This window comes from Onychostoma macrolepis, chromosome 03 (genome assembly GCF_012432095.1).
Source record: "Onychostoma macrolepis isolate SWU-2019 chromosome 03, ASM1243209v1, whole genome shotgun sequence".
NCBI lineage: Eukaryota > Metazoa > Chordata > Actinopteri > Cypriniformes > Cyprinidae > Onychostoma > Onychostoma macrolepis.
The window spans coordinates 17,153,444-17,180,239 of record NC_081157.1 but is presented as its reverse complement, the minus strand read 5'-3'; the positions used below and the strand labels follow the sequence as shown (position 1 = coordinate 17,180,239).

The 26,796-nt window shown below is 36.2% G+C and overlaps 1 protein-coding gene across 2 annotated transcripts; it reads right to left on the bottom strand.

Annotated features, from left to right (window-relative positions):
* Positions 1-134: 134 nt before the first annotated feature.
* On the bottom strand, positions 135-26,525 carry vwa3a (von Willebrand factor A domain containing 3A). 2 transcript variants are annotated; one of them, XM_058768404.1, is made up of 32 exons: positions 26,390-26,525; positions 24,557-24,635; positions 23,986-24,092; positions 22,595-22,675; positions 22,393-22,447; positions 22,192-22,293; positions 21,981-22,087; positions 19,314-19,439; positions 18,551-18,650; positions 18,403-18,465; positions 16,616-16,747; positions 15,517-15,655; positions 14,991-15,094; positions 14,810-14,890; positions 13,762-13,859; positions 11,908-12,027; positions 9,687-9,761; positions 9,164-9,305; positions 6,515-6,707; positions 6,134-6,204; positions 5,237-5,383; positions 4,011-4,089; positions 3,618-3,722; positions 3,400-3,497; positions 3,044-3,196; positions 2,840-2,948; positions 2,422-2,566; positions 2,035-2,179; positions 1,383-1,534; positions 799-916; positions 538-635; positions 135-430 (listed from the first exon to the last, which is right to left on the bottom strand). In XM_058768404.1, exons 2-32 carry the CDS (start codon positions 24,584-24,586, stop codon positions 391-393), a joined length of 3,315 nt encoding a protein of 1,104 aa, XP_058624387.1. In that variant the 5' UTR covers positions 24,587-24,635; positions 26,390-26,525; the 3' UTR covers positions 135-390. The 2 variants fall into 2 exon arrangements, with proteins under 2 accessions (XP_058624387.1, XP_058624388.1); XM_058768405.1 differs by lacking the exon at positions 19,314-19,439.
* Between the last annotated feature and the right edge of the window lie 271 nt (positions 26,526-26,796).

Sequence of the window (26,796 nt, the reverse complement as noted above, 5' to 3'; positions counted from 1 at the left end):
AAACTAAAGAATTCAAGATCCTATAAACCCAGGGTGTGCACATGAAAACCAGGAACCTAAATGTAACCAGCGCTGCGCTCATAAAGAAATGCCCAGTATTTATAGCCAGGCTCAGTGATGTCACACTGACAAGCAAAATTCAAACAGCTGTATTGTTTATCCTGTAAGAACAGAATTTTTTTTTAACAAAAAGTTACAAATATAGCATATCAGTCAAATATATTGGTAATATGTATTCAAAATATATGCAGTTAAATGTATTCCACATTGCATATATTTTAGTGTCTCTGTTTTATATCATTTAGTAACCTTAGCCAGTAGGCCTTAGCCAGAGTAGGTTTATTTTTTAAATAAAGCTGTCATGATTTGAACAAGCGTGGAGATCAACGTCTACATTCCCTCCTGGTTCCTCGACTCCAAAATAGTTTCCCTATGAAAACAAAACACAAATCACCATATTAAAAAGTCCGCCAATCATTACACTAGGCCTGTGTATCACAGCATAAGCACTGAATGAGCACACGAGAAGTCACAAACCTGAAAGCTTTAGCTTGTTTCTGGAACATTCTCAGCTTCTCAATCTCTTCTGATAGTTTCCTAAGATCGTCCCCCTCAAATTTTGGAAGCACTGGGTCCTTTGATTCAGGACATAGAAGAATCAGTACATCATTTCAACAGAATCAATCTGCAGAAATGCATTTGAACATGTTGAAAACTACAAACCAAATTCAACATAATCCTCATGCACTGTAATTATATTTAAGACATGTTGAGCACTTCTCTTTAAAATCAACATACCGCACTGCACGGATCTGACAGGAGTTTTCTGATAAGAGCTGTATCTGTGTTTTCAGGAGTCTGATGGAATCGTCCTCCTGTTTTATGGGCCAGACTCTTCAGAAACTCAATGCATGCTCTGTTTAAAAATGATTGAAATGATAAATAGCTTTTAAAATCACTTACTGTAACATACACTTTCATTGCAACAAGTGTTTTTGATATAAGACACATAAAGTAAGCGTTGTTCATATAACATCTGTTTAGTTGTCTGTAGTGTATGTTCTGAACCCATCTAAAAGTGGATTTGTTTTAAATGCAGTCTGAACAGATGACATTAAGGTAATATTATGAGCTGGCTGATATCCAAACTTTTTATTACAGACTCAAGGTCCAAATTGAAAATAGACGAGGACTTGTTGAAATTGCTAGAATGTTGTGAATATAAATATATTTACTTATTAAACATATAAAATATGTTACTAAAACTACGTTTTCTGGGATTGGGACCATACAGTAAAATTGCCAGATTAAATACATACAAATCTTGACCAAGGATCAATACAAATGGCTACATTCATATGCAATACAGCATCAGAGTTGACCTGTCATGGCAGTTGACTGCAATGGTGTGGACGGTGAAGTCCTTCTCTTGTCTCAGTTTCTCGATCTCTGTCAGTATCAGACTGTGGCTGGAGTCACATCTCCCATCAGTGATCAGATACAAGCCCACGGCATCTCCAAAGCTACAGCCTGTCTGGATCAAAGACACATGACACACAGTCACACCTGTGCAGAGAAGAGGGCTAAACAAGTTGCTTTTGAAACAAAAGCTGCTTCACAGTGACAAACAGGAAAATAACAAGAACACAATGATGCAGATTTAATCAAATATGAGATGAAATCTCCAGTATAAATTCAGTGTTGATTTAGTTAAGTTCATTAATAACTGTGTAGAGTTCACCAATTATGAAATTCAGCTATTAGCAGCTCTACAAAAGTGTCAGTTCAATGTTGATTCAGTTCAGTTCGGTTCAGTAACAGTATACTGAAAAATAAATAAATAAATGAACCTAAAATATGTGAGAAGGCGCAGTGATATGAGAAATAAAATTAGGTCAAAGATAGTCATTACACAAAAATCTAGCCACAAAATGCTGCAGCTGACCAATCATTATCAGGTTTTCCAATGAGCCATGCAATAATAATAATAATGATATATAATAAAGTCAATATTTCAAGTACTGTTGCAAGTACCTGCAGTGCTTGTAGTGTGGAGGAAGCTCCATGAGTGCTGAGCTGATTCAACCACTGCACCGCCTCCACACACAGCTCATCTGTGGACTGAACCAATGCCGGCTGCCACATCCGCACCTCTCCAGAGAACGCCAGCATATTAAACCTGACACACACACACACACACACAGATCAGTCACTGAGACACCTGTCAACAGACCCAAATTCAGCATGTCACAAAAGCAACAGCCAACGATAGGAACATTTTCAGGCATGTTATTCTGGAAATACAGCCACATTTCCTCATTCTGCAGATACGGCGTGAGTTTGGGCCTGTTTGGTCAACCAATGGAAGACAGCTATGGAAATGATTTTTAATATCTCCCTCTAGAGCAAAAAAGAGTTTACCTCACGCTGTTGGCATGCAGCTGATCCCAGATCAGTAAAGTCAGCTCCTTCTGGAGCGCAGGGAGGCAGGGAGCCATAGATCCAGACACATCCAGCAGAACACAGACCATCTTCTCCAGCACCGATCCAAACATACGCCTGCTGCCTGCTCACAAATGGAAAGATTCACATGGCAGAAGAACGAGATGAAATAGGATCTCTTCCAAAACCTAGTGAGCTTCCATGCTGTCTGTTTTCTGCTGACTAAAATCCTCATCACGCTGCCTGCCTTCTGGAACAGCCTTCATGCCGCAAGAATCCTATCAACCCTTAAATGATGCCTTTGCAGGCAGATCACTATGTTTTGGAATAGAACCATACACTTTTTTAAGGGTCAGTCATCTTTTAAGGTTGTTTACGATGGATGAACGTATTGTACCTGTCAGTAACCACTCCAGTCTTTGGCTGTAGCGCTGCATCAGTTTCTCAGTCTGACTGAGGTACTGCTTTAACTCACCAGGAGTCAGATGCAAGTGTTTCACAGTCCCCTATATGAACATTAAGACATACAGCATACTAAACATGGAACCAACATGAAAAAAAGACATATTTTCAGTATCATGCCAGACTGCACTGTGCTTACATTGATCTGGACACTAGGGAATATGGCGCAGTATTTAGCAGACACTCTCTTCTGGACAGACGGCACTAGTTTGATGTGATGGCAGCATTCAGGTCCAGATATCAGCTTGTGAAGGTCCAACTTCAGATTCTTGATACCAAACCTTTTCAGCCACTTAAAGAATATAAAAAAATAAACACTGACTTAAAACAATCATTTGATCTGGAGCGTAATAGTCACAGGATAGGAGGATCCTATGGGCTAAGGTTATCAGCTAGGACAAAAAAAAAGAGCGATTTAAAAAAAATAAAATAAACCAATGGTACTGTATACAGTATAGTACCTGTATAGTACTAATATGAAATACAGTATAGTACCTGTTTAGTTGAACAGATGTCTTCATGTCTTGGTAGTTTAATAGTGGTGATAGACTTGCGAACACTCTTTGGTTTTGGATATTTCTTGAAGAGAACACCTAGATAAGACAATCAACACTATATGTCTCAATATGAGCCAGGAACCAATATGTGTGGATCTCATGTGCTCATATTTCTGGCTATGGCAAGATAAACATGGAAAATCCATTGCCACTAACCCAAGTTGCCATCTTCCATGAAGAAGACCGACTGTGACACCTTGGTTTTCCTCTGATCTGCAGTCCTTGACAGCCTTGCCGGTGTGCTGATATCAGCTGATTGAACTATAAAAAAAAGACCAATTAAATATTCTGAAAAAAAATATGAATGCATCATGAGTCACATAAATAGTCTGGCATTTAGTCTAAGAGGCAATCTGAGGATGTTTTAGACTGAGACAAATAATCTGACGAGGACAGAATGAGTTACTTGGAGAAGTATAGAAAGCAAAAGTAAATATATTTACATATATTTAGAGTATAAATTAAAGCAAACAGTTTGGATGGCAAATAGAGAGCATTTGGTGTATGATCTCTAATAATTACAGTCAGGATGTTAATAAGACATCACACCTGGTGGGATATCTGCTTTAGAGCTGTTCGGCCTCCAAGCCCAGCCGTTCTGTGCCAATCTGCTCTTCTGCCTGCTTTCCTGTTCACATCAGACATCATGATGAAAAAGCATTCATTATGAAAACATCTTTCTAATAAATCTTTAAAGGGATAGCTCACCTAATGTCATTCAAGACCTGTACAACCAGTGTGGGGAAAGTTACTTTTAAAAGTAAGGCATTACAATATTGCGTTACTCCATAAAAAAGTAACTAATTGCGTTACTTAGTTACTTTTTATGGAAAGTAATGCATCGTGTTACTGAGCTGGGCTTGCTTATTTGTTTTAAATAACAAAAATCCCAAATGTTATATTTTTGGCAACTGTAAAGGTCCTTTCACACCAAAAGTGAAATTAATAAACCTCGGGATGAAGGAAATGCTTCGGCCTCTGCACTTCAGATTTCTCAGCATGGGGACAGGAGAGCTGAGCCAGTCAATAAATAGGAAAATTAAGTAACTGGCATTACTCATTAAAAAAAGAAAAGAACTCTGATACTTCACTGTAAATTTAAAAGTAATGCGCTACTTTACTAGTTACTTGAAAAAAGTAATCTAATTACATAACTTGCACTACTTGTAATGCCTTACCCCCAACACTGTTTATAACTCAGTGTTTTTTGGCCATTACAGTGGAAGTCAATGGTCACCAAAACTGTCTGGTTATCAACATTCCTCAAAATATCTTCTTTTGTGTTCAGCAGAATAAAATAATACAGATTTGGAATAACATGTGGGTTATTAAATGCTGACAAAATTACTATCACTTTAAGTGTCCTACTGAAAAGACCAGTATAGACCAGCATGAATCTCAAAGATGGTTTTCATATAAAAATTCATATAAAGCTGCACTTAAAAACAACACATATCAACCAAACAATCTGATTGGTCGCTTTGCATGTCAGACAAATGGTCTATTCTTGTTTAAGTTCTGGTTCTTGGCTAGAATCAGCTGAGCAGTGAAAGTTGAAAAGTCTGGCTATGTGAAACTAATCACTGGTAAATTCTAAAGGATGAAGGCATTATTGATTACACTAGTAATGAAGCGTGATGAGAGCACCAGCACACCAGCATCCCAAACACAACGCATGCTGAGGACCAACAATGATAGCATTTCATACTGATGGTATGATAGGTCAAGCATAACATGCTCGATGGTGGGATGAAGAGTGATGGGAGTGATCTGACCAGTCTAGCAAGGCTGAGTGTTGTGGGTCGAGGAGATGGCAGTTTTGCTCTGGCAGTCCAGGTCTGGGGTTTGATGGATGGGGTACTCGTTTCTCCTGAACCCCTGTCGGAGCCCTTCTGGATCAGAGAGTCCACTAATTCAGAGCACTGCAGAAAAAAAAACATGGATGAAAGTCCAATATATGAAGCATTACATGTATTCTATATCAGAAACAACTGCAGGTCATGTGAAAACAACATGCTTGGAATCCAATTTATTTTGGTTCACGAGTTCGCCTGCCCATTCAGAACTGATGGTTAATGGTAAACAAACTTGGCTTGCTGTCCTCAATGGAGGCTCGAACCTGAGGCTCGGTTTGAGCACTGAGTTACTACCTAGAGGGAGAATAACAGGAATAGAAGAGGAGATGGGGAGGTGGAGGGATTCCGGTAGAATTGATGCTAGGACGGCGCAATGAGAGCTGCTTATATAGGCTCGTAATGATGATTGACAGGACTGGATGATTAGGCTCCTCCCAAACCTCACTTTTAATTCATTTAATGCATCCTCGCTAAATAAAAGTATAAATTTTTTAACCCAAAATATATAAACAGTAACGTATCTATTAAGAATTCATTGATTTACAGATTTCACTGTGACTTTAACAGCAACTGGACTTGATTGAATAGATGACAATGCAGTTCGGATGAGTAATGAAACATCTTCAGCAAATCCAGCTGTTTTTGAATGAACACAAAGTTCTGGACGAACCTTTCTAAACATCAACAACTGATCATTTCTTGCAGGTGTGCTTCAAACTTTTCCTTGGGTTCCCATGAATTACTTAGACACCGTGGACACAGGTCACGTACAGGTCATGTGAGAAAATCACCCCGAATGCAGTGCTCTGAACTCACCTTCTGAAAATAATTAACAGCCGTCTCCATTTCTCCAATTAGGGCACTGATGTCATCACTCTCCACGATGCCTGCAGGGAAAGACGAGGCAAAGGCTCATATTTTCCACTGCACACACACAAATTCAAACACAAGACTTCCCATTGTAAGCTGCACTGGGTTCAGGGACCATGTGTTGTACATATGAGCAGCACAACATCAGAGCTCAAGTAAACAGCCGCTCTAGGGACTTTTACACATGACCTCAGAACTGTCTCATCAGCTGAACAACAAAATAATACTTTGTTTTACAGTAGTTCCTGTAATTCTGTCCTACCTTCTACGTTAAACTCATCTTTCCTAAAAAGTCAGTCAGGTATCCTTCTGACACTCTCTTCTCACCAGTCTCAGTCATCCAAAGGAAGCGTCCGTTGCCTGCGTGTGCCAGGCCGCTCAAAGCCCGGGCGGTTTCGGTCCGGGTGGCGTAACGGGGCGGAGGGCAGCGGGCAGTGTCCTCCTCTCCGGTGAACAGGCACACGTGGAGATTCAGGTTTGTTGCGCTGCAGCGCTCAGACACATAATTAGTGACAGAAACCTGAGAATGAGAGTATGAAAAACACTGTGACTGCTATTTGAAGAAAAATGTGATGATACATCTGTGTCAAAATACAGAAACTACACCTTTTATATCTGAACAGCAGAGGGCAGCAGTGGCTGTCATGGTCATATTTGAAGGGTTCAACATGGTTTTATATGGAGGACTAGGAATAAATGATCAATGTAATAATTCAAACATAATATAAAAAAATCAGTTTTTAAATTGAGTAATTAATACATATTTACAACTTTAAATGTACACTGAAAAAAAAAAAAAATTCTGTAGTTTTACAAAATAATGTTGGCAGCTGTGGTTGCCAGAATAATTTTGTAAAAAATACAGAAAAACGGTAAACACATTTACAGCCAAAAACTGTACATTTTACAGTATACAACTGTAATTTACAAACAAGAAAATTTGAATGTAAACCAGTAAATTCAACAACGCACACTGCTATTAAAATCTGTTTGGTACTTTTAACACATTGACAACCACCATAATAATTCAGGTGGTAAAAGAGAAAGCCACATGAAGAATCAAATCTCATCACAGGTAGCTTCACCACAAGTAGAAGTATATACTAATATATAGAAGGTGCACAGAGTCATTCATGGAAACACAAAACACCATCGTGGTGACACACATGATACTTAAATAATGCAATAAACTTTCATTAAACAACAGAAGACGTAACATAAAGCCCAAATGTACATAACTGATAACAAAAACTATTAAAAAAAAAAACATGATTATTTAAACAAAATACTTACAAATGTGGAGTGTCAAGCAGGGAATTCTGGGAATATCAGTTTACAGTTTTTGACTGTAAATTATACATTGATTTGTTGTTTTTACTTCTAAAAACTGTACAATTAACAGCATTTTACTTTAAAATGACATGAAATGTCTGGTTAGATCTTTTACAGTTTTCCCCTGTATATAGTACGGGAACTTACTGTTTCCGTAGCATTTTTACAAAATTTTACAGTTAAAATTACAATTATTTTTTACAGTGTAGTTAAATGCAAAAATTAAACAATAAATGAATAAATTTATAATTGAATAATAAACCAAATTTTAAAAACACACTTTAAAACATTAAGTAAACAGTTTTAAACTGTCAATTTATTTTCCATTTCAAAATTACTATTTTTTTTATTGAACATTATTTTATTTGTATTATTTATATTAACTATATTTTTTAAAAAGTAAATAGTTTTAAATATGAGTTTAATTTTGTCCAATTGAAAGATTTATTTATTTCCATGTTTATGTTTGAATAACATTCATACCAAAACAAACAAAACAAAAACTTTACGGCTGTCTTAAATGTCTCCAAAATCCTCCATGTGACAATGACACATAGAAAGTTACCTCATATAATAGCACCACCACACCCACACCATTGTACAGCCAATGCTGTTAACTGAGTCCTATGAGAAACAAAGTGGTCTCAAGTGGGCACTTGAAAAAAAAAAAAAAAGAAAAGAACATTTGCTGAAGATTTACTCACCATCAGAACATCCAAGATGTAGTTTGTTTCTTCAATAGAACAGATTTGGAGAAATGTAGCATTGCATCACTTGCTCACCAGTGGATTCTCTGCAGTGAATGGGTGCCGTCAGAATGAGAGTTCAAACAGCAGCTAAAAACATCACAATAATCCACAAGAAATCCACACCACTCCAGTCCATCAGTTAACATTTTGTGAAGTGAAAAGCTGTGTGTTTGTTAAAAAAACAAAACAAATCCATCCAGCATTTTAACTTGAAACTGCTTCTGGACAAAATAATCCATAATAAATTAATAATAATAAGTGAAAAAGTCCATCCCCTGTTGTCCTATCACATCAAAATCCACTGACATAGAGAGATGTTTTTGACTGCATATTACTCTCCTAATTCAGACGAGATTACTTTTTCATTGGAGAAAGCAATGTGGAAAACTCATCTTTTACTCGGAAGCAATAGTTTAAAGATTAAAAACACCTTAATGATAGATTTGTTCATTACAAACACACACAAGATATTAACTCATGGACTGGAGTGGTGTGGATTACTTGTGGATTATTGTGATGTTTTTATCAGCTGTTTTTGGACTCTCATTCTGACGGCACCCATTCACTGCAGGGAATCCAATGTTGAGCAAGTGATGTAATGCTAAATTTCTCCAAATCTGTTCAAATGAAGGAGCAAATTCATCTACATCTACATCATGGATGGCCTATCATGAAAAGTCTTCCATTGGGCTGCATTCAATAGTTCTAAATCTCCTAACTCCGAAGAGTGGCACCCAATAAACAAATAAAAAAATGCTCCTGTAAACTCCACAAAATAAGTGAATGCCACAAGACACGTGATGGCCACTAGACAACAAATCCACATATTGTGCTCTACGTGTGACAGGACCTTGGCTCACAAGTGATTAAAATTAACTGTGAGTGTCCAACTAACCATATGTTGATCTGGCAAGCCGGTGGTGAGGAGGTACACACCTCCAGTCAGGGATGATTCTTCCTGCGCTTCCTCCTCTAGAGCGCGCCGTAGAGCAGCCAGAGTGTTACGACCCCCGAAACACTCCACCGCCTGAATCCACCTGAAGACACGCACATGATTTATCACCAAAAAGACATTTTCTTTCTAGGCTTCAATTAAACTCTAAACCCCGAGAAGCAGAACAGGCTATATTAGGAAATGCACACAGGCTGCACAGATTTACTGTTTTGGGATGAACTTCAACTGAACTTAGGAACAAAAACAATTACTAGAATGAAATACACAACTGAAATAGACTAAGTAAACACAGAATGAAATGCCTAAAAATGGACTGACTACTAAGTTTTTTTGGAGACCTGATAGATGTGATTTCAGTTTAGCAAACACTAATAACGAAAGGCCTTTAAAAACAGGAGGAGGAAGAGAAAATGAGAAAGAGAACAACAGACTGTGAAGTCAAAAGCACATCCTGTCGTCTTACTGCCAAACAGCTTGAAGGTTTTCATGGGTGGAGGGAACCATCTTCTCCTGCCATGACTTGACATCTGATCCAAAACTGTGAGGGACATTGACAAGATCACATACACAGTATAGTGAATGCGGCAGCAAACAGGAAATAAACTCGACACAGATGACGCATTTCAATTTTACATTTCAATTTTAAAGGGTGGTTAAAATAAACATTAAAATGAACCTCAAGTCAATGCTCTTATGCAAGCTAACTGTTAATGGCTATTCTCATTTACTTTCCATTTATATACAATCAAGTCTTGAAAATGCTTAAATTACAACACATGCATATACAGTACATCTTTAAACAAAGTTCAACGAGGTCAAAGAACATTAATGACCCTTTTAATAACACACGATGTGTGTATGTAAATGTGGCTCCGCCGTACAAATTGAGATTAATTAAATAGCAGGTAACCGGCTGAGTCATGTGACATAATGAAATGCTCTGGAGTGAAGCCGTGCAGCTGCTCTGCAGTATTAAGAGCAGGTATGTGCGCTGCGCTCTCAGGCAAAATCTATTAAGACTTCTATTTATGCCAGACTAAAGTAGATCGCTCATGACTATGCTAAAACAGGAGCAGACAACTGCTGAAGACTGGCGATAAATGGTACAGAGGCTTTCGACTGGGCCATTACTGCCTTCATTTCCTCTGTAACTGTGTGTGATGATGCAAATATGATTCTGTTATTAATAAAGGACACCGGCACTGATTTATGAAAAGCAATTTATGAATGTAATGTGTTTGTACAGGCACATGTGCTGTGGAAACTAATTCAATATACCCTTGCAAAATTACACTTTTAAAAATAATGGTCCCAAAAGGGGGTTTTCACAGTGATGACACAGAAGAAGAATTCTTGGTTCCCCAAAGAAGCTTTCAGTGAACAGTTCCAAAAAGAACCAAGTTTTCTTAGTTTGAAGAATTTATTAATCTGAAGAACCTTCTCCACTATTGGGAAAAGGAATAGATTCCAATAAAGAGCTATTATTATTAAGAGTGGTGATAATACTTTGATATATATCAGAGACAAAAATGGACTAGGACTTCAACACAGCCTGACACTTGTACCAGCCTAATAAAAAACTATTGCCTGCTGTATTATCTAGTTCATATATATATATATATAGGCCTATTAATTTTTCGAAACTGTTGACTATGTTGCCAGGATCCACCACCGCAGCTTAAATAGGCCGGTCAGATGATATCAGAATTTTTTCTCCTAATAAAATCTTTGTTTATTTACTTGGTATCTAAATGTGGGATCGACAGCTGGACCACAAGTTGACCAGTCCACCAAGAAAAGTCTCGTTCATTCCTGCTTGTACATGCACCTGATTTAAATTTTTTTTTTTTTTTGCTCTAGTGCAATGTTACTCACATCCATTTTTCTAACTGAAAAGTGTACAATTTGCATTTGTAAGAGCTGTTTTGCACTTGATTTTAAATAATACGAACATATCGTGCCATTTTAATGTATAGATGCAAATATTAGCTTTTGTAGTGTTCCTTTTCTGCAGACCAGACTGGATTCCCAATGAAAAGAAGACACATACACTACCATTCAAATGTCTGGACGCACCTTCTAATTCTTTAGTTTTGCTGTTGTTCATATTTTAGGATTAATACCACCACGAAAACTTTATGAAAAAACTAATGGATGTATGGGAATTAAATGTTAAATCAAAGCAATCTCTACCATTTGTGTAGATTCAAGTTTTGCTTTTGGGAAATGTGGATTATTTTTATGATGTCTGTATGAACCTTTTGAAGCTTCAAATGGAATGGATTTTCAATGGATGAACAGAAATCTCTCAGGTTTTATTAAAAATATCTTAATTTGTGTTTTGAAGATGAATGAAAGTCTTCAGGTTTGGAACGACATTAGGGTGAGAAAATAACAACAGAATATTCACTTTTGGGTGAACTAATCCTACAGAAAACTGTGCATTTTAGTTTTGTTTTATATTTGTATAGAGAATTGCACAACTTTAAGTAATTAAGCAAAAATCATTAGATTGAAAGGTTTTCAGATAAGTGTGTCCAAACTATTGACTGGTATATATAGAGGAAAATCTCAAGATATAAAATGACTTCAAGAGTGAAAGAGACAGGAGACTTTAGGACTAAATGACAAAGCAGATCACACTATAAATGAGTGAAAACCCCCCGACGGTGTGTTTGACCTACACGATGACATTGAAGCTGTGTTTATTAGCCAGCTGCTCCTGCAGTAGTATTCGCAGGGCGTGCTGGAGATGGAGCTGGTAGTGGGCATTCATCCCAGACATGTCCAGAAGAACCTGCACCCTGCATGGAGAAAGACATAGAAAGAGCAACTGAGGCACACAAACAAACTCCACAGCCCTGCATCCTCCTGGCCCAGCAAAAACATCAGCGTTAATGGATTTCCACCAAAGTTATAGGCTGGAAAACAAAGATCAATATTTGTCTTACAAGAATAAACATGGTTTGTGCTGACCACAATGCATTTTGTGTGGTGTGTTTTTCAATTACTGGCTGCTGAGAGCATTTAAAAAACCATTCAAACTATCGAGACAAGCAATGGACACTTCTGTTGTTGTTGTTATTTTGAATATTGTAGGGTTTAAACACTTCATGGGATTATTAAAGGGGTCATAAACTGAGAAATCAAAATTCCCCAGATCTTCTGACATACTGTATAAGAGGTCATTGTGCTATAAAACCATCCTGTAAGTTTCAGAACTCAAGACTTTGGTAACACTTTATTTTAAGGTGTCCTTGTTACACATGCTACATGTACATGTACCCTAATCCTAAACCTAACCATATAGTAAGTACATGTAGTTAATTAATATTACTCAGTACTTAAATGTATAATTACACTGTAACAAGGACACCTTAAATTAAAGTGTAACCAAGACTTTCTCATTAGTCTAAAAACAGCTTATATTGAAGGCAGTCTGCCAAAACGACAGCTTTTGGAATGTTCTACTTTATGACACAATGTGGCTAAACACCGCCTCTGCAGAAGAAGATCAACACCTGCTTCTACATCACTGCCTGTTTAGCCCCGCCCACCGATTTGTGCATGTAGTAGGTAAATGAAAAGAGCTGCAATCGCAGGTCTACACAGAAACCAAACAATAAAGATGCTCCGAAGACAACAAGACGCTGTAGTGCCAAGTTGTGGAAAAACAGTGTTTGCTTTGCCTTCCCTCTGATTTCAACATTCGTAAAGAGTGGATGAACTTTAGTTTTAATGAAGATCCAGACTGTGTCAGTAAGAACTTGGTCCTTTGTTCACTTCATTTTACCGTGGATTCGTTTACAAACAAGGCACAGTTTGACGCGAAATTTTCAGAAAGATTAAAACTAAAAGACGATGCGGTGTCGATTATACTAGATGCGACAGTAATGTTGCACCACACGAGTATGAGTAACTGTTTTTATTACGTGATCACTATTGCTTTGTCTTTTCTTACAGATCATTTGATATGAGTATTTATGCGTTTAAAGTACAGCAGAGTCAATTTATGAAGGATGTAGACTGTCAAACATACACAACTATTAGCCAATCGTAGCAATGGGCGTTTACTTCCGAGTCTACAATCCATCATGCCGATTCATGCCGGTTCTGATGAGGGGGGTTAAAAACAGAAAATATCTTATTACTTCTAAATTATGAAATTTTTTGGATGTAAAAATCTTGATAACATTACAAGTGGAATAAAAAAGGCAGATCATGACCCCTGTTTACTTTTGTACAATGAATTTTGGTACTCAAGTCCAGCCAAGAACTACAAGTGGAGTTCCAGTTCATAAGAACCAAACGCAGTGTTCACTGCTCCCTAAGTGTCTGTTGACAAAATTGCTATGCTAAAGTGTACTTCCAATTTTATGCTAAAGTCTACTTCTTTTTCACAAGAGATAAGGTATATTGTTCTCTGTGCCATCTACTGTGTCCTTCAGAACATAAATACTCCTTACTATTGTGAAGTCCACTTTGCAGGTTGCTGTTGAAATAATGGAAACATATCTTTACAGTCTAGAGGTTCTCACCTCTGCTCACACACGGTTCCCCATATCTGCTGGCTGCCCGTCCTGTTCAGCCACTGAACTCTCCTTTCAAACAGACGCACAGCATCCATGAGTCGCTTCTGAATGCCACACATGAAAGACGAAATAAAGTGTAAAACAGAAAATGTCACAGATTCTAGACTGATGGAGAAAAACATCCATTTAAATGCAACTTTGTATTGAATAGCACACATGTCCTTACTCTCTAACAGATATGATGTGTTGAGTTGTGACAGCTTTCAGTTAGGTAAATAATACAACATTCAGCAATGTTGAGTGTTCAGGTTTAAAGACATGCATTTGGAGGATTTTTTTTTAGAGCAGCCTAGTGGCTAATGCAGTCTTCAAGTCGTGATGGAAAGCATGAATAAGCAAGTGAAAATGTGTTTTGTTTAGTGCTGACATTGGAAGGGATGTGTCCACATCAAATACAGTGGAAAGCAACTCTCTAATAGAATGAGATGAATACCTGAGAAATCTTCAGTTCTGTATATCAGTATAAAAGCCCACACATGACATGCTGAAGAAAAAAATATATATACTGTATATATATAGATATTGTCACAATATAGAAACAACTTAAGAATTCACTTCCATGACTTATTATTTTTGTGGCCAATTACTAATTTGTTCCATCATTTTAGCTAAAATGTGGCTAAGTTATACAACTAATTTGCTCCTTCATTTCAATTTAGTTCAATTGTAGCCACAACTGAACTAAAACAGGGTAACGGATAAGTTCAATGTGGCCACAATTGACCTAAATGAGGGAACAAATGAGGATACGATTTTTTTCCCCCTGCATGTCATGTGTCAGGCTCCATATTTTAGTAATATGTGTTATACACAAAACGTATCAGCTAATGATTCACAGTTTGCTCAGAAGTAGGAGGTAACCTGGTGCACTTGAATGTGGAGGTTAGCCAAACGGCTAACATTATTTACAATTCTTGTAGGATTGCAGCTGGTTTTACATCGTTTCTAGTTGGTCTTAGAATGGTATATGGCATTTTTGGTTTATAAAATGTACCTGGTACTTTTGCACTGATGGAAGATCGACATGCAAATTCTTCACTGTCCCATCATGCCACTCAAACCGTACCATGACCCGCTGCAGACAAACACAGTGAGTTAGTTCAGTAAGTCTGCTGAACAGGTGAACAGATGGGCCTCAAACTAGATTCGTAAATGCAGCAGGACATGTTCATCACCTCATGAACTGTAGAGGAAACAGTCTTTCCCAAGATTGGCACAAACGTCTCTTGTGGAGAATAGGCATTACGAGCCAGCAGCTGATACAGATCCAGCTTCTGAGCTGCATGAACACAACTGTTAGCCAAGACTAACCACTCTGATCAAGGAGACTTGCCCAGCATATACACTGGCCAATAAACTGACACATGCAAATATGTTTGTAAGATTTACAGATTGTGCTTTTTGGTAATACCCTAGAAAATTTAGACCATCTTAAAATTCATTTGATATTTAAAGTCAATATTAAATAACAACTGATCATATTTATTTTCTTAAATTCCCAAGGATAAAAAAATTCTTGCCACATTTACTTTTCCCTTAGTTGAGTATTCGGTTTCATTCAGAAATATGCCATATGTGTCATGCGTTTATAACATTACAGAGGTGAACTGGGTTGCAAAGACTGTTTCATGTTGAAACTGAAAAGTGAACCCAACAGACATTCTTCTATCAGAGTTTGAAAAGGCACTGCATGGCAGATACCCTTCAGGCCGTGGGTTTTCAGCCATTCACTGGAGATGGTTGGTATCGGGCCTGTGGGTTGGATGCACAATGGAGCACTGAGAGCAGAACTTACAGGACTGAAGTCAGAAAGAGTCAGACTGTCCAAACCTGTGGAGATCTGTGAAGGTACAAATGAGAACTGAAAGTGAAAAGGTGAAAGTTTCCAGCTCTCATAACTGTATAGCATGTATTACAGCATAAACCAGTAGAAAACACTACATTTCACAAGTAAAAAGTGCCATGTTTTTTTTTAGACATGCACCATAGCAATAGCTTGTATGTTAGTATACTGTTAGTAAAGTACATGAATGCAGCATTAATATTCACCCTTGGAAAAAGAAGTACATTTTAGCATACTATTAAAAAGAGTAATAACAGACTTAAAGAGAAATAATATAATTTAAAAGAATATACTTAAGTGTGAACTGAATGCAATATCTTCTGACACTTAACTGTATATTAATTGCAATTATATGAAAATGCATTATAGTTTACATTTCAATTAAATGCAATTAGGTGAACTTAAGAGTGCTTTTTGACCCACCCCAGTAGGACTTAATTACATCTTTATATGTAATTGCTTAAATCTATTGTCTTTGAAATATGGTTAAAGTGTGCTGAGTTATGTAGCCTACTGTACCTATGGTAACTAAAATATACTTTAAAGTAATTTCAAACTTGTATATCATGTATTTAATATATGTATGTAACTACATACTACACTTTTGTAATAATTACTTTAAATATACTACCAAATAACTAACACACTACCGTAATTATAATCAAGTGCTATACATGTATTTTAGTATGTCAGTTAACACATCAAAATATATGTACTTCTTTAAAACACAAAGCATGATTATTCAAATATACTCATTTAAAATGCACTTTGAGTTAAAAGGTTTAATTTGACACTATTACAAAGTTTTTACAAGTTCAATGCACTAATAAGGGTCATTTCATGGTATGTATCACCACTGTATTCAAATCTCATATCATCACTCTTCCTCGATACTAACACAGTACTTTTCTGTGATTGTCTACAGAAGTATTTTAGTGTAACTGTTTGTAGGATCACCTCTGACTCAACAGTGACAGCTGTGTCTCCCAGTCGACCCTGACGCATGTTCTGAATTTGGGTAAGAACATTGCGAGCTGCTTTAATCTCCGCCCACAGCAGATCTATGTCTGTACTGCTGTCTACTACACCCTGTAGAAGAAAATAGAAAAAGTGGTCTCAAAAAGTGAACACTGATGGCACACAAAATCTCAAGGCAACTAACATCTGCAATAAAAAACTGCAGTAGCTTCAGTAACTTCACTTGTCTTCAAAATTGTTGCTCAGTCATTTTTAATCAACAATGTTTTGGTGCATTTTAAGGCCAATTTACACCGCATAGATAAATGCCAACAAACATGTGCAGTGTGAATTGGCCTTTAGTGGATGTATGAAGTCATATGATTTGTCGTTACTCTAAAGAACATTTTATACTTGATCCAACTTCATAAATGTACTTTTCTGTCTTGTCATTGAGCTGAAGTAAAATATTTAGTTAACTGGAAGTAAAACTAAGTTTTATTGGTGAAACTGAAACTATTTGCATCAAATCAAATGACAATTTTGCATTCTGTGAAAACCATATGACCACTAATGTCAACGAAGTTCGGTTTGAGAATTGTTCCCAGCATGCTTTGCTTGAGACTTAATGAGGAGAGTAAAAAAATATGAAATGAATTGTGAAAGATGAGAAAAGTGACTTGATAGTGTTTAATGTTCAATTATGTTGCAATTAATAGAGCCATTTAAATTACACTGGATTGCATTGTGAAGACGAGTGGAGCATTTGCTTAGGCTGTGGACTGGTACAGCGCGTTATTACAGTTTTGCTCGAAAAGCGTTTAGCACTTAGCATTTAGCATACTATGTTTATACTATTTATCGTGTACCATTTCTAGGTAACTTGTTAGCTACTTAGTACACGTCTATAATTCAGTTATAAGACTGTCAGAGAACCACATAAAATCATTTTGAGGGTACTTATTGGGTCACTTTTTTTTCAGCGTGATTAATATGTACAATTTAGATTTGTGTTTATCTGGATATTTGATTTAAAAATATGTAAAAATGTAAGCTAATCCAAATAGATTTAGTGATAATTTGTGGTATAATTATGTAAAAATATATTTGGTCCAAAGTACTTTTTTAGTTGGCTATAGAAATTTGATTTGGTCAAACTTCATTTTTTTCAGTTGAGAACTTCATAAAGACATTGTGAAGCTAACCCAAATTAATTGAGCGGTTTATTGCAAGTCTTCGGAAGACAGACGGTGGTTTTATATGATGAACATATTTAAGGCTTTTATTCACATATAAACATTGAACAACGCACATACATAGAGCACATCAAACATGGTAAAAGGCAGTTTAGCCATATTTGCTTGTCATGGTTGGACAAACCTCACTGGTTTCACACATCAAGTTCGATTGAGCAGATTGTGTTTCTTCAGAAGACTTGATTCTTATGGATTACTTTTAAGACATTTTTATAAACTTTCTGAAGCTTTCAATGAAGGGACACCAAAATCTCTCATGTTTTATTAAAAATATCTTAATTTGTGTTTCAGGTCATTTTGAAAGAAAATGTTTATTTTGGGGTGAACTATCTCTTTAAGTATGAACATGATCCACTTTTTTATCCATGATTCTTTTTTTTTTTTTTTTAAATAAAGCTTTGCTTGAAAAGTGTGTTTGACAAAATAAATGTCACTTTCCAATGTCAAATTCATATATTTTAAGTGGTTAGGCTTAAGTGTCCAAATCCTTTTGGCACCACTGTATGTAACTTAAGTTATTTTACAGATTACCATTGCAGCAGAAAACAGGTGATATCTCCCTCCGGAAACTGCTGCCATTTGTTTCACAGTCTCCTATGACAGGACACATCAATCAGTGACAATAATGAAAAAAAACATCTCACTACGTATTACATAAACACCAGTCTATGATACTCACAATAGCGTCAGGACTGCTGCAGTTGTAGGCAACCGCATGAACAGAAGGTGTTCGGTTTTGATTTAAAAAATCACATATAATGTCTACTGTCTGATCAGGGCTGAAAATAAAAAAATAGTTATCAAATAATCAGTATATAAGATTCCAATTATAATTTTCAATCAGTAACACAAAAAGAGTGCAAACAGTTCACCACACATTTTCCTTGGTTTCAAAGTATTTTTCCTATTCATTTTCTCCATTAACTTACTATTATACAGAGTTCTGAGTCAAGATCCAAATTAAGCCGCTGCATTACAACATTTGTTTTGAAGCAAAAAACAGCTGAAAGAGAGTGTAAAGAGACTAGATTACATGATTTGCAATGCTTCATGGGAGTGTGCTGTTAGGCTATTTATATCCCCAGATTGCACTGAGTTTTGTCTTTTACAGACAAATATAACAAGCACTTAACAACCTCACAGTTCATGGTGAATCTGTCTTGAAACTTTACATGCTATCATGTAAAATTTATTTCTCTATGGAGAAAATGAGAAGGATTTTACTTGCTGTTGCGCTCTATTATGCTGGGAGAGGAAATAGGCCTAGGCTGCCATTTTTAAACCATCTCCTTAGACATTACCAATTATAGCACTCAAACTATTTAAGGAAAATGGACTGCAAATATGTCTAAAGGCGGCCGCAAAAGTGAAGGAAATGAAATGTCTGTTGGCTCGAGTTAAGTTAAGAAACTGTGATTCATCACAGCAAGACAAACTCTCACCGAGAGCCGAGAATGATGAGTAGCGTGTCCAGCTCCGAGTGGGTCAGTGCCCTCTGTAGCGCCTGCAGGAGATCACAGCCTCCAGCCGCCCGGAGCTGTGTGACCCACGCACAGCACTCCCTGAGCCTGAGACAGCATGCTTTCACTCACAAAGAGTTTCCTGATTCCTGACTTTCAGCAAACTCATTCATTTTTCATTACATGTAGCATAACTGTAGCTATATTTCAAAAACCAGTGAGCTGCTTTCATAGGCATCATCATAAAAAAGCTCCAGACATGAAGACCGTTTCAAAAGCTAGGTACTGTGCTGCTGTCAAAGCTTCTTTGTTTTGGCCATATAGGAAGCGTGCATCTTTTTTCATATTTTTTGGTACAAACTCAGTGAAAAAAAATCCATTACGAAATATGAAGTGAGAAATAATGCTCATGATATCAATTAATGAATTAATAATTATTAAAATTGTGTAAAGAACAAGTTTCCACAAAAATATGAAGCAGTACAATTGTTTTCAACATTGAAAACAGTAAAAAATGTTTCAATGATTATGTGACACTGAAGCTTTGATGTCACAGGAATTTTTTTTTTTTTAACATTTATTCAAATAGAAAACAGTCACCTTAAATTGTAATATATTTGAAAGTATTACCATTTTACTGTATGTTTGACCAAACAAATGCCTTGGCGAGCAGAAAAACAGTAACAGTGAACAGTAGATTGAAATACTTAAGTGTAATTGACTATTTTACACAATATTTGGGTGTATATGATTATATGTATTTTAAATATATAGTTTTATGATTAGTATTGGACCCACTGATATCTGTACATGGATATTTGTTCCTATGGGCCAATAAGCCATCTGCCATACGGTAAAATTCCATCCGTGAACAACTGACAGCAAGATGACTTTGTATTTGCAACCATAGATATTCACATCTGCATTAGTCTTTAGCAGCTGATTTTCACAGGATTTAGTTTTTCATTAAAGTTAGAAAATTCTGCACATGATAAATTAAAAAGAATTTGTTAAAGCTCATCAAGGAACCCTAAACTCCTAAAAATAAAGGTGCTTCACAATGCCATAGAAGAACCTTTCTTGTCTAAACGCTTCCATAAAACACCTTTAATCTCTGAAGAACCTTTCTGTTTCACAAAAGGTTCTTTGTGGTGAAAGAAGGTTAAGAAAGTAACCTTCTTAAGAAGGTAAGAAAGAGATGGTTCTTTAAAGAACCTTTGACTGAATGGTTCTTTGTGGAACCAAAAATGGTTCTTCTATGGCATCACTGTGAAGAACCTTTTAAGCACCTTTACTTTTAAGAGTGCACTGTAGATATAGATAGTACATATATTCTAACAACCATAGGTTGCACAGTGTTGTGGAATTTTCCATTAAAAATCCATTGGTTTGTTAACGTGAGCGTTGAGCAGCATCTACTGTTGATAGTTCCAAAGATGGTGGCCACATTGTCTAGACTAGATGAATCAGAAAAAAGGTAAAAAAGTTTTTTACATTTTTCAAAAGGTACACAATAGGAGCTTTCGCACCGCATAGTTCTAAGTGAAAGTGAAGTGACATACAGTGAATGGAGGAAACTGTGATCAGAGTTGTTTTTTTTTGTGTGTCATGGGTTTCGTGATAACAGAGATGGATTGTAAACACACGATTTACATGAAAATCTGACAAAATCTCCCATGACAACTTGCAGTATTACAAATCATCGAGGCTGAGAAAAGGACACAACGCTGCAGAAAACAGGTAAATGCCGTTATCGCGGTTTTCCATGTTCGTGGAGTAAATATTTTTACATGGTTTTTTAAAAATGCCGGGTAGCTGATGTTTCGTATGTGTTTGGCCAATCAGCGACCACTTAGATCACTGGTAGTTCCTATAGAACTGTTTTAGACCCTACTCTGAATTTAGTTCCCCTAAAGGAGTTCCTAGAACTAAATGTACCAATAATGGGCCCTTTAGGCGCCCCATTGACAGCTTTTGTACCTTTCTGAGTGTATCTTCATATAGATAGCCTATTATAGTATCACTTTTAGCTTAGCAACATGCTAATGTCAACTCTATTGAAATCAATTGTAAGGTCAGTCACTCTTTGTGTGAGCTACCGCCCATACAGACTCTTCCAAATGAGTCACATATGAGGCTCTGTTTCAGTTACGACAGCTGCCTACAAGCGACTCATTTCATCACCATGTTTCAAATACAAATTTCTTGATGAATAATTCATTTTGAATGATGGGAGGCCAAAAACATTGTTTTAAGTGTGCATTAGAACCATGGCCTTTATCCTCTTCTCTCATTATCTCATCTCCCCGTTTCACTCATGTCCTTTCATCCTCTCCTCTTCTCTCTAGTGATTTCTTGGCATCTAATACAAGTACAAACTGTTCTCACATGTACCCACTCATCCCTCAAGACAAACCGAAAATAAAACAAGCAGTCTCTCTAAACAGACGCTAAGCATCCTAATGAAAATAATGGCCATTTCTGCAACCCAAAGGGCTTATATGATCACTGCCCCCGTATGAATTATGAAAATAACAGTGCATATTATCAATTAGCCATTTATAAAAAAGCTTGTTTGATTGAATAGCGGAGAGCAAATGAGAAGTGTGTGATCTGTGCTGTGGAAACTGGAAAATCAACGTCACCCACCTTAGAAGACAGGTATCTTGTGGTTTGTCCCAAAGGCTGCTGACTTCTGAGCTGAAGGACAGAAGATGCAGCTGTTTTTTGAAGCGCAGTTGCTTGTCAATGAGAGTCTTTGATGGGGAAAGTAAAAAGAAACCACAAAATGAGCAATGTAATTGATTTCATTAGTAAAACAAAGCATGCAGTTGAAACAATGACTCATTTGGGATCCTACTAAGAGCTCTCGCTGTAGATGTGCTAGCCTCTCTGTAGAGCAGTTCAAATCAGACGTGTCAACAAGAACTCCAACGCGGGACCCGTTGACCAACCCAAACACCTGACAGATCAAACCAAACCAACACAAGACGGCAAAGTTCTGCTTAAACATCTGCTTAAACCAGATTCATGGAGTGAAGATCTCAGAGATTCAATTTACCTTCCTGTTTCCTTGACTGAGCCACCTAATTTGATCATGGTACATCTCAATGGCACTGCAAAAAACACCTCAATTAAAAATTCATTGTTTGTTATCACATTAAAATGAAAAAAACAAACAAACATGTGCATGTGCATTCAGTAGCACTGAGAACAATAAAGCATCATTATGGCAACTGTGTAGTAGAGGAGATGATGCTCACATGTAAAGCTGTTCCTCAAAGTCAGCCAGTGACTCACTGCTGATGTGCATCTGTTTGCTCATCCCATCTCCTCTCTCAGATCTGACACACACACACACACACAGAGAGAGAGAGAGAGCACACATTACAGTCTGGTACCAGTTGGAAAAAAATTCACAAAGAACATGTCAGAGTCATATTTCACCAAAAGCAACAGAAAAAGGCAATGTTTTGCATAAAGAGAACAACCTATTTTTAGGACCCATAAGTTATTTTTACATCGTTGACCTTTTTAAAAACATTTCTCCCACAAATCATTAGTACTGTTTTCACTAACTTAGATTCCATTGTACTATAAATATTTGGACCCAACAATTACACACGAAAATATGAGAGCATTAAAACATTAGCATTCAAAGCACTAATGCACTGAATTAAAAGCATTAGTCATTGGTTCCAGCAATAGTTTTATTTATTTTTTTAATTGTGACTAAATATTTTTAACTAATTGACAGCTTACAGTCACAATGCACACAAGCATGACAGTTGTGCTTTAGAGTGCTTTTTGGTGTTTTTAATATTTTTTGACACATTTACATTTTTATATGTTATATGTCACAATTATTCTACTGTCTTTGAAATATGGTTAATTAGTACGGCCAAATGCATTGACAAGAATTTGGGGCAAAAATATTGAATTTGTATGTCATATATTTCAATAGTTTTGTAATTATACTTTTGTAATGAATATTTAGTACATTTAAAATATAGTAACATGAAATGTAACACACTACAGTTAAAATGACCTTACATATGCTTTAATTACTTAGTGTTAGGCAACATTAAAATAAGGGTATTTCTTTAAAGAATAACAAAAGTTGATTAAAACAATGTTTTAAAATGTACTTTTTAAATAAAATGTTTAACTTTTTTGACATTACAAAGTGTTTTTTAAAGAAATTTGTTAAAGTGTGCTCTCTTTAAGTAAAATTAATTTAATTAATATTATATTATGCCCAACGACAGTTTAAAAGAAAATACTTTTAAAATTTGAAGTATACTGCAAGTGCACATTCAATACAATTAAGCACACTTATTTTTCATAAGGTTGTGTTTTTCTTACTGTAAAAGAAGCCACACAATAATACCTTTAACACAATTTTCTATTAAATAATGGTAGGTTTACTATCTGTATTAGTTGTGTGTATTAAATCTAAAAGCATGGTTTATAATTTCATAAAAATACAATTTTGAGCTTGCATTTATTACTTTTTTACAGTTCATTTACACATTTTGACAGCTTTGTTAGTTATAACGGGAGCATTCTAGAATGAGCCACATCGCTCTGAGTGTAGACAGGGTTTAAGTCAAACAGCACAGGGTGCAATGAGTCTATTATTCTGTAAACTTACACATTAGCAGTGGTGCAGAGTGACAGGAGGTGAGAGAGAGACAGTCCACAGCTCTCCAGACCGCTCGACTCCAGCAACTCATACACACCAGTGTTATCCATCCGCTTCTGCACGTGCTCAATATTAACTCAGCAGTGTGATCACAACAAAAACAGTGGAACAGTCATCCGAGATGTAGATGAGTTTCTTCATCAGAACAGATTTGGAGAAATTTAGCACATGCTCACCAGTGGATCCTCACTAGTCCAAATCATGGATTTGTTTCACAAACATGTAGCTTTTCACTTCACAAGACATTAACTGATGGACTGGAGAGGAATGGGTTACTTGTGGATTATTGTGATGTTTTTATCAGCTGTTTGAACTCTCATTCTGACGGCACCCATTCATTGCAGTGGAGCTATTTGTGAGCAAGTGATGTAATGCTGAATTTCTCCCAATCTGTTCTACCGAAAAAACTAACTCAACAACACATTGAATGCCTATTCTATTCCTTAAAAATGTAATAATATTATTATTATATAACTGCATGAATAAATTTAGGTGAACAGGTGGTAATGAAGTACATTACATTTTCTCTGAAGACTGGTGGGATTTCCATGGAGGACTGATCACTCACAAAGCCAGACTCATAGGGACTGTTCTCCAGCCTACAGACCATTAAAATAAGATATGAACGGAAAAGAAAGGGCTCTTTATAATCTAGCTCAGATGAATTCAGAAACTGTTGTATAATTTTAGCACTTGACAGGTCCTGTCTTCTGCTCTATATGGAGATCTTCTATGGAGTGCTATGAGATAACAGTGCATTGTAATGAACAATGATTGAATCTTGGAGGATTGATTTCTTCATACTGCAATCACTCTTCTATAAAAAGTGAAATGCACTGCTATTACCTGAAGGTTTATGCCTGACTCGGCTGTAATTTCCGGCAGAGTGAAAAAGTTCTCATTTGCCTGAAATTATCATATGAATGTATCTCAGTATACTTAAAAATCCCCTAATGAGAGCGCTTTTCTTATTTTGTTTGTCTGCATGTAGCCTACAATACCATTCAAATGTTTTAGAGGAATATAATATTAAATTAATAATACAAGGTGGAATTAAATTGATTAAAAGTGACAATAAAGACATTTGTAATGTTGCAAAAGATTTCAAATCAATTATTTTGAACTCTCTAGTTAGCAAATAATCAGTTTTCACAAAAAATATTAAACAGCACCACTGTTTTCAACATTGATAATAATAAATGTTTCTTAAGCAGTAAATCGGCATTTTAGACTGATTTCTGAAGGATCATGTCAGTGTTGGGGGTAACGCATTACAAGTAACGCGAGTTACGTAATAATATTACTTTTTTCAAGTAACTAGTAAAGTAACGCATTACTTTTTATTTTACAAGAAAATATCTGAGTTACTTTTTTCCCATTTATTGACTGACAGTGCGCTGTGTGAACATGATGTTACTGTAGTTCTCTGAAATCAAAATTAATTAAAACAGTGAAATGCAAACTCAGAATATGACGCAAACCTGCAATAATTGAATATGTTAAACAACACGAATGTATCTAATCCCATTTTATTAACCAATGCCTTTGCTGCTGACCTTTGATGATCCAGTTCAACCATACTAATAAGCAAAAATGACTTTAGATAAACTAACAATTGTGCTTCGTTGTTGTTTTTTTTATTGCTGAAGAGTGTTGCACCTTCTTCTCCTGTGTTCTACTGTACAGACGTGAATTTACTTTTCCTTCAGCCTGAGGTTTATTCATTACACTTTTTGGTGTGAAAGGGCTTTTACATTTGCTATAAATAGAACTTCTTGTATTAAAAATATATATAAATAAAGTATATAAAAAGTAATGCAAAAGTAACGCGAAAGTAACGTAACACATTACTTTCCATAAAAAGTAACCAAGTAACGTAATTAGTAACTTTTTTAGGGAGTAACGCAATATTGTAATGCATAACACTGATCGTGTGACGCTGCTGAACATTCACCAATTAGCAACATTTTAAAATATATTATTATAAATTGTAGTAATGCTATTTTTACTGTATTTCTAAACAAACAAATGCAGCCTGGGTGAGCATAAGAGACTTCTTTCAAAAACATTTAGCCAAGAAAATCTTACCTTTTTTATTTTTATTTTTTTGCTATGTTTGCTAAAGCGCTTTTAGTACTGTAAGCACTAGGCTATATATTATTATTGCTGTTACCATTAGTAAATTATTGTGTAGTCTTCAGCTCATGTATTTTAATGTAATTTTAATGTAACGAAAGAAAGAAAAGGGGAATGAGAAAACGGAGTAGAAACGACCCAACTGTGCAGTAACTATGCTGTTTTGCAGGAAACAACGGTTACCATGGTGAAGTGTTGCAAGGTTATGAATGTTTACCTTCACAGACTCCGAGCGCTGGTTTGTACAGTACATCTATCATCTCTCGCAGAAATCAGTAAATGTCCTTGTTGGGTTCAAACCCGATAGTGACTGACAGCTGCTCTGTGTTAGGCGTCTCCATGGCAACCGACTCAGCCATTCAACGCGAGAGCAGCTCACGAGCTACTGTTGACATTATGTAAAAACATTTTCATAATCAGCGCTACTTGCTAAGTATCAGTTTGAATAAACGCTGAGCACTGAACCTCATTGAGAGCAGGTGTGCTATGCATTTGATGAAAAATCTTGAACATTGCAAGGAAGAAGATATTTAAACACTTTTTTTTTTTTTTAAATACATAATTTTACATATAAACTTTCTAATCTTATTATACAAAAACTTTTATCTATCTATGGATTTTTTT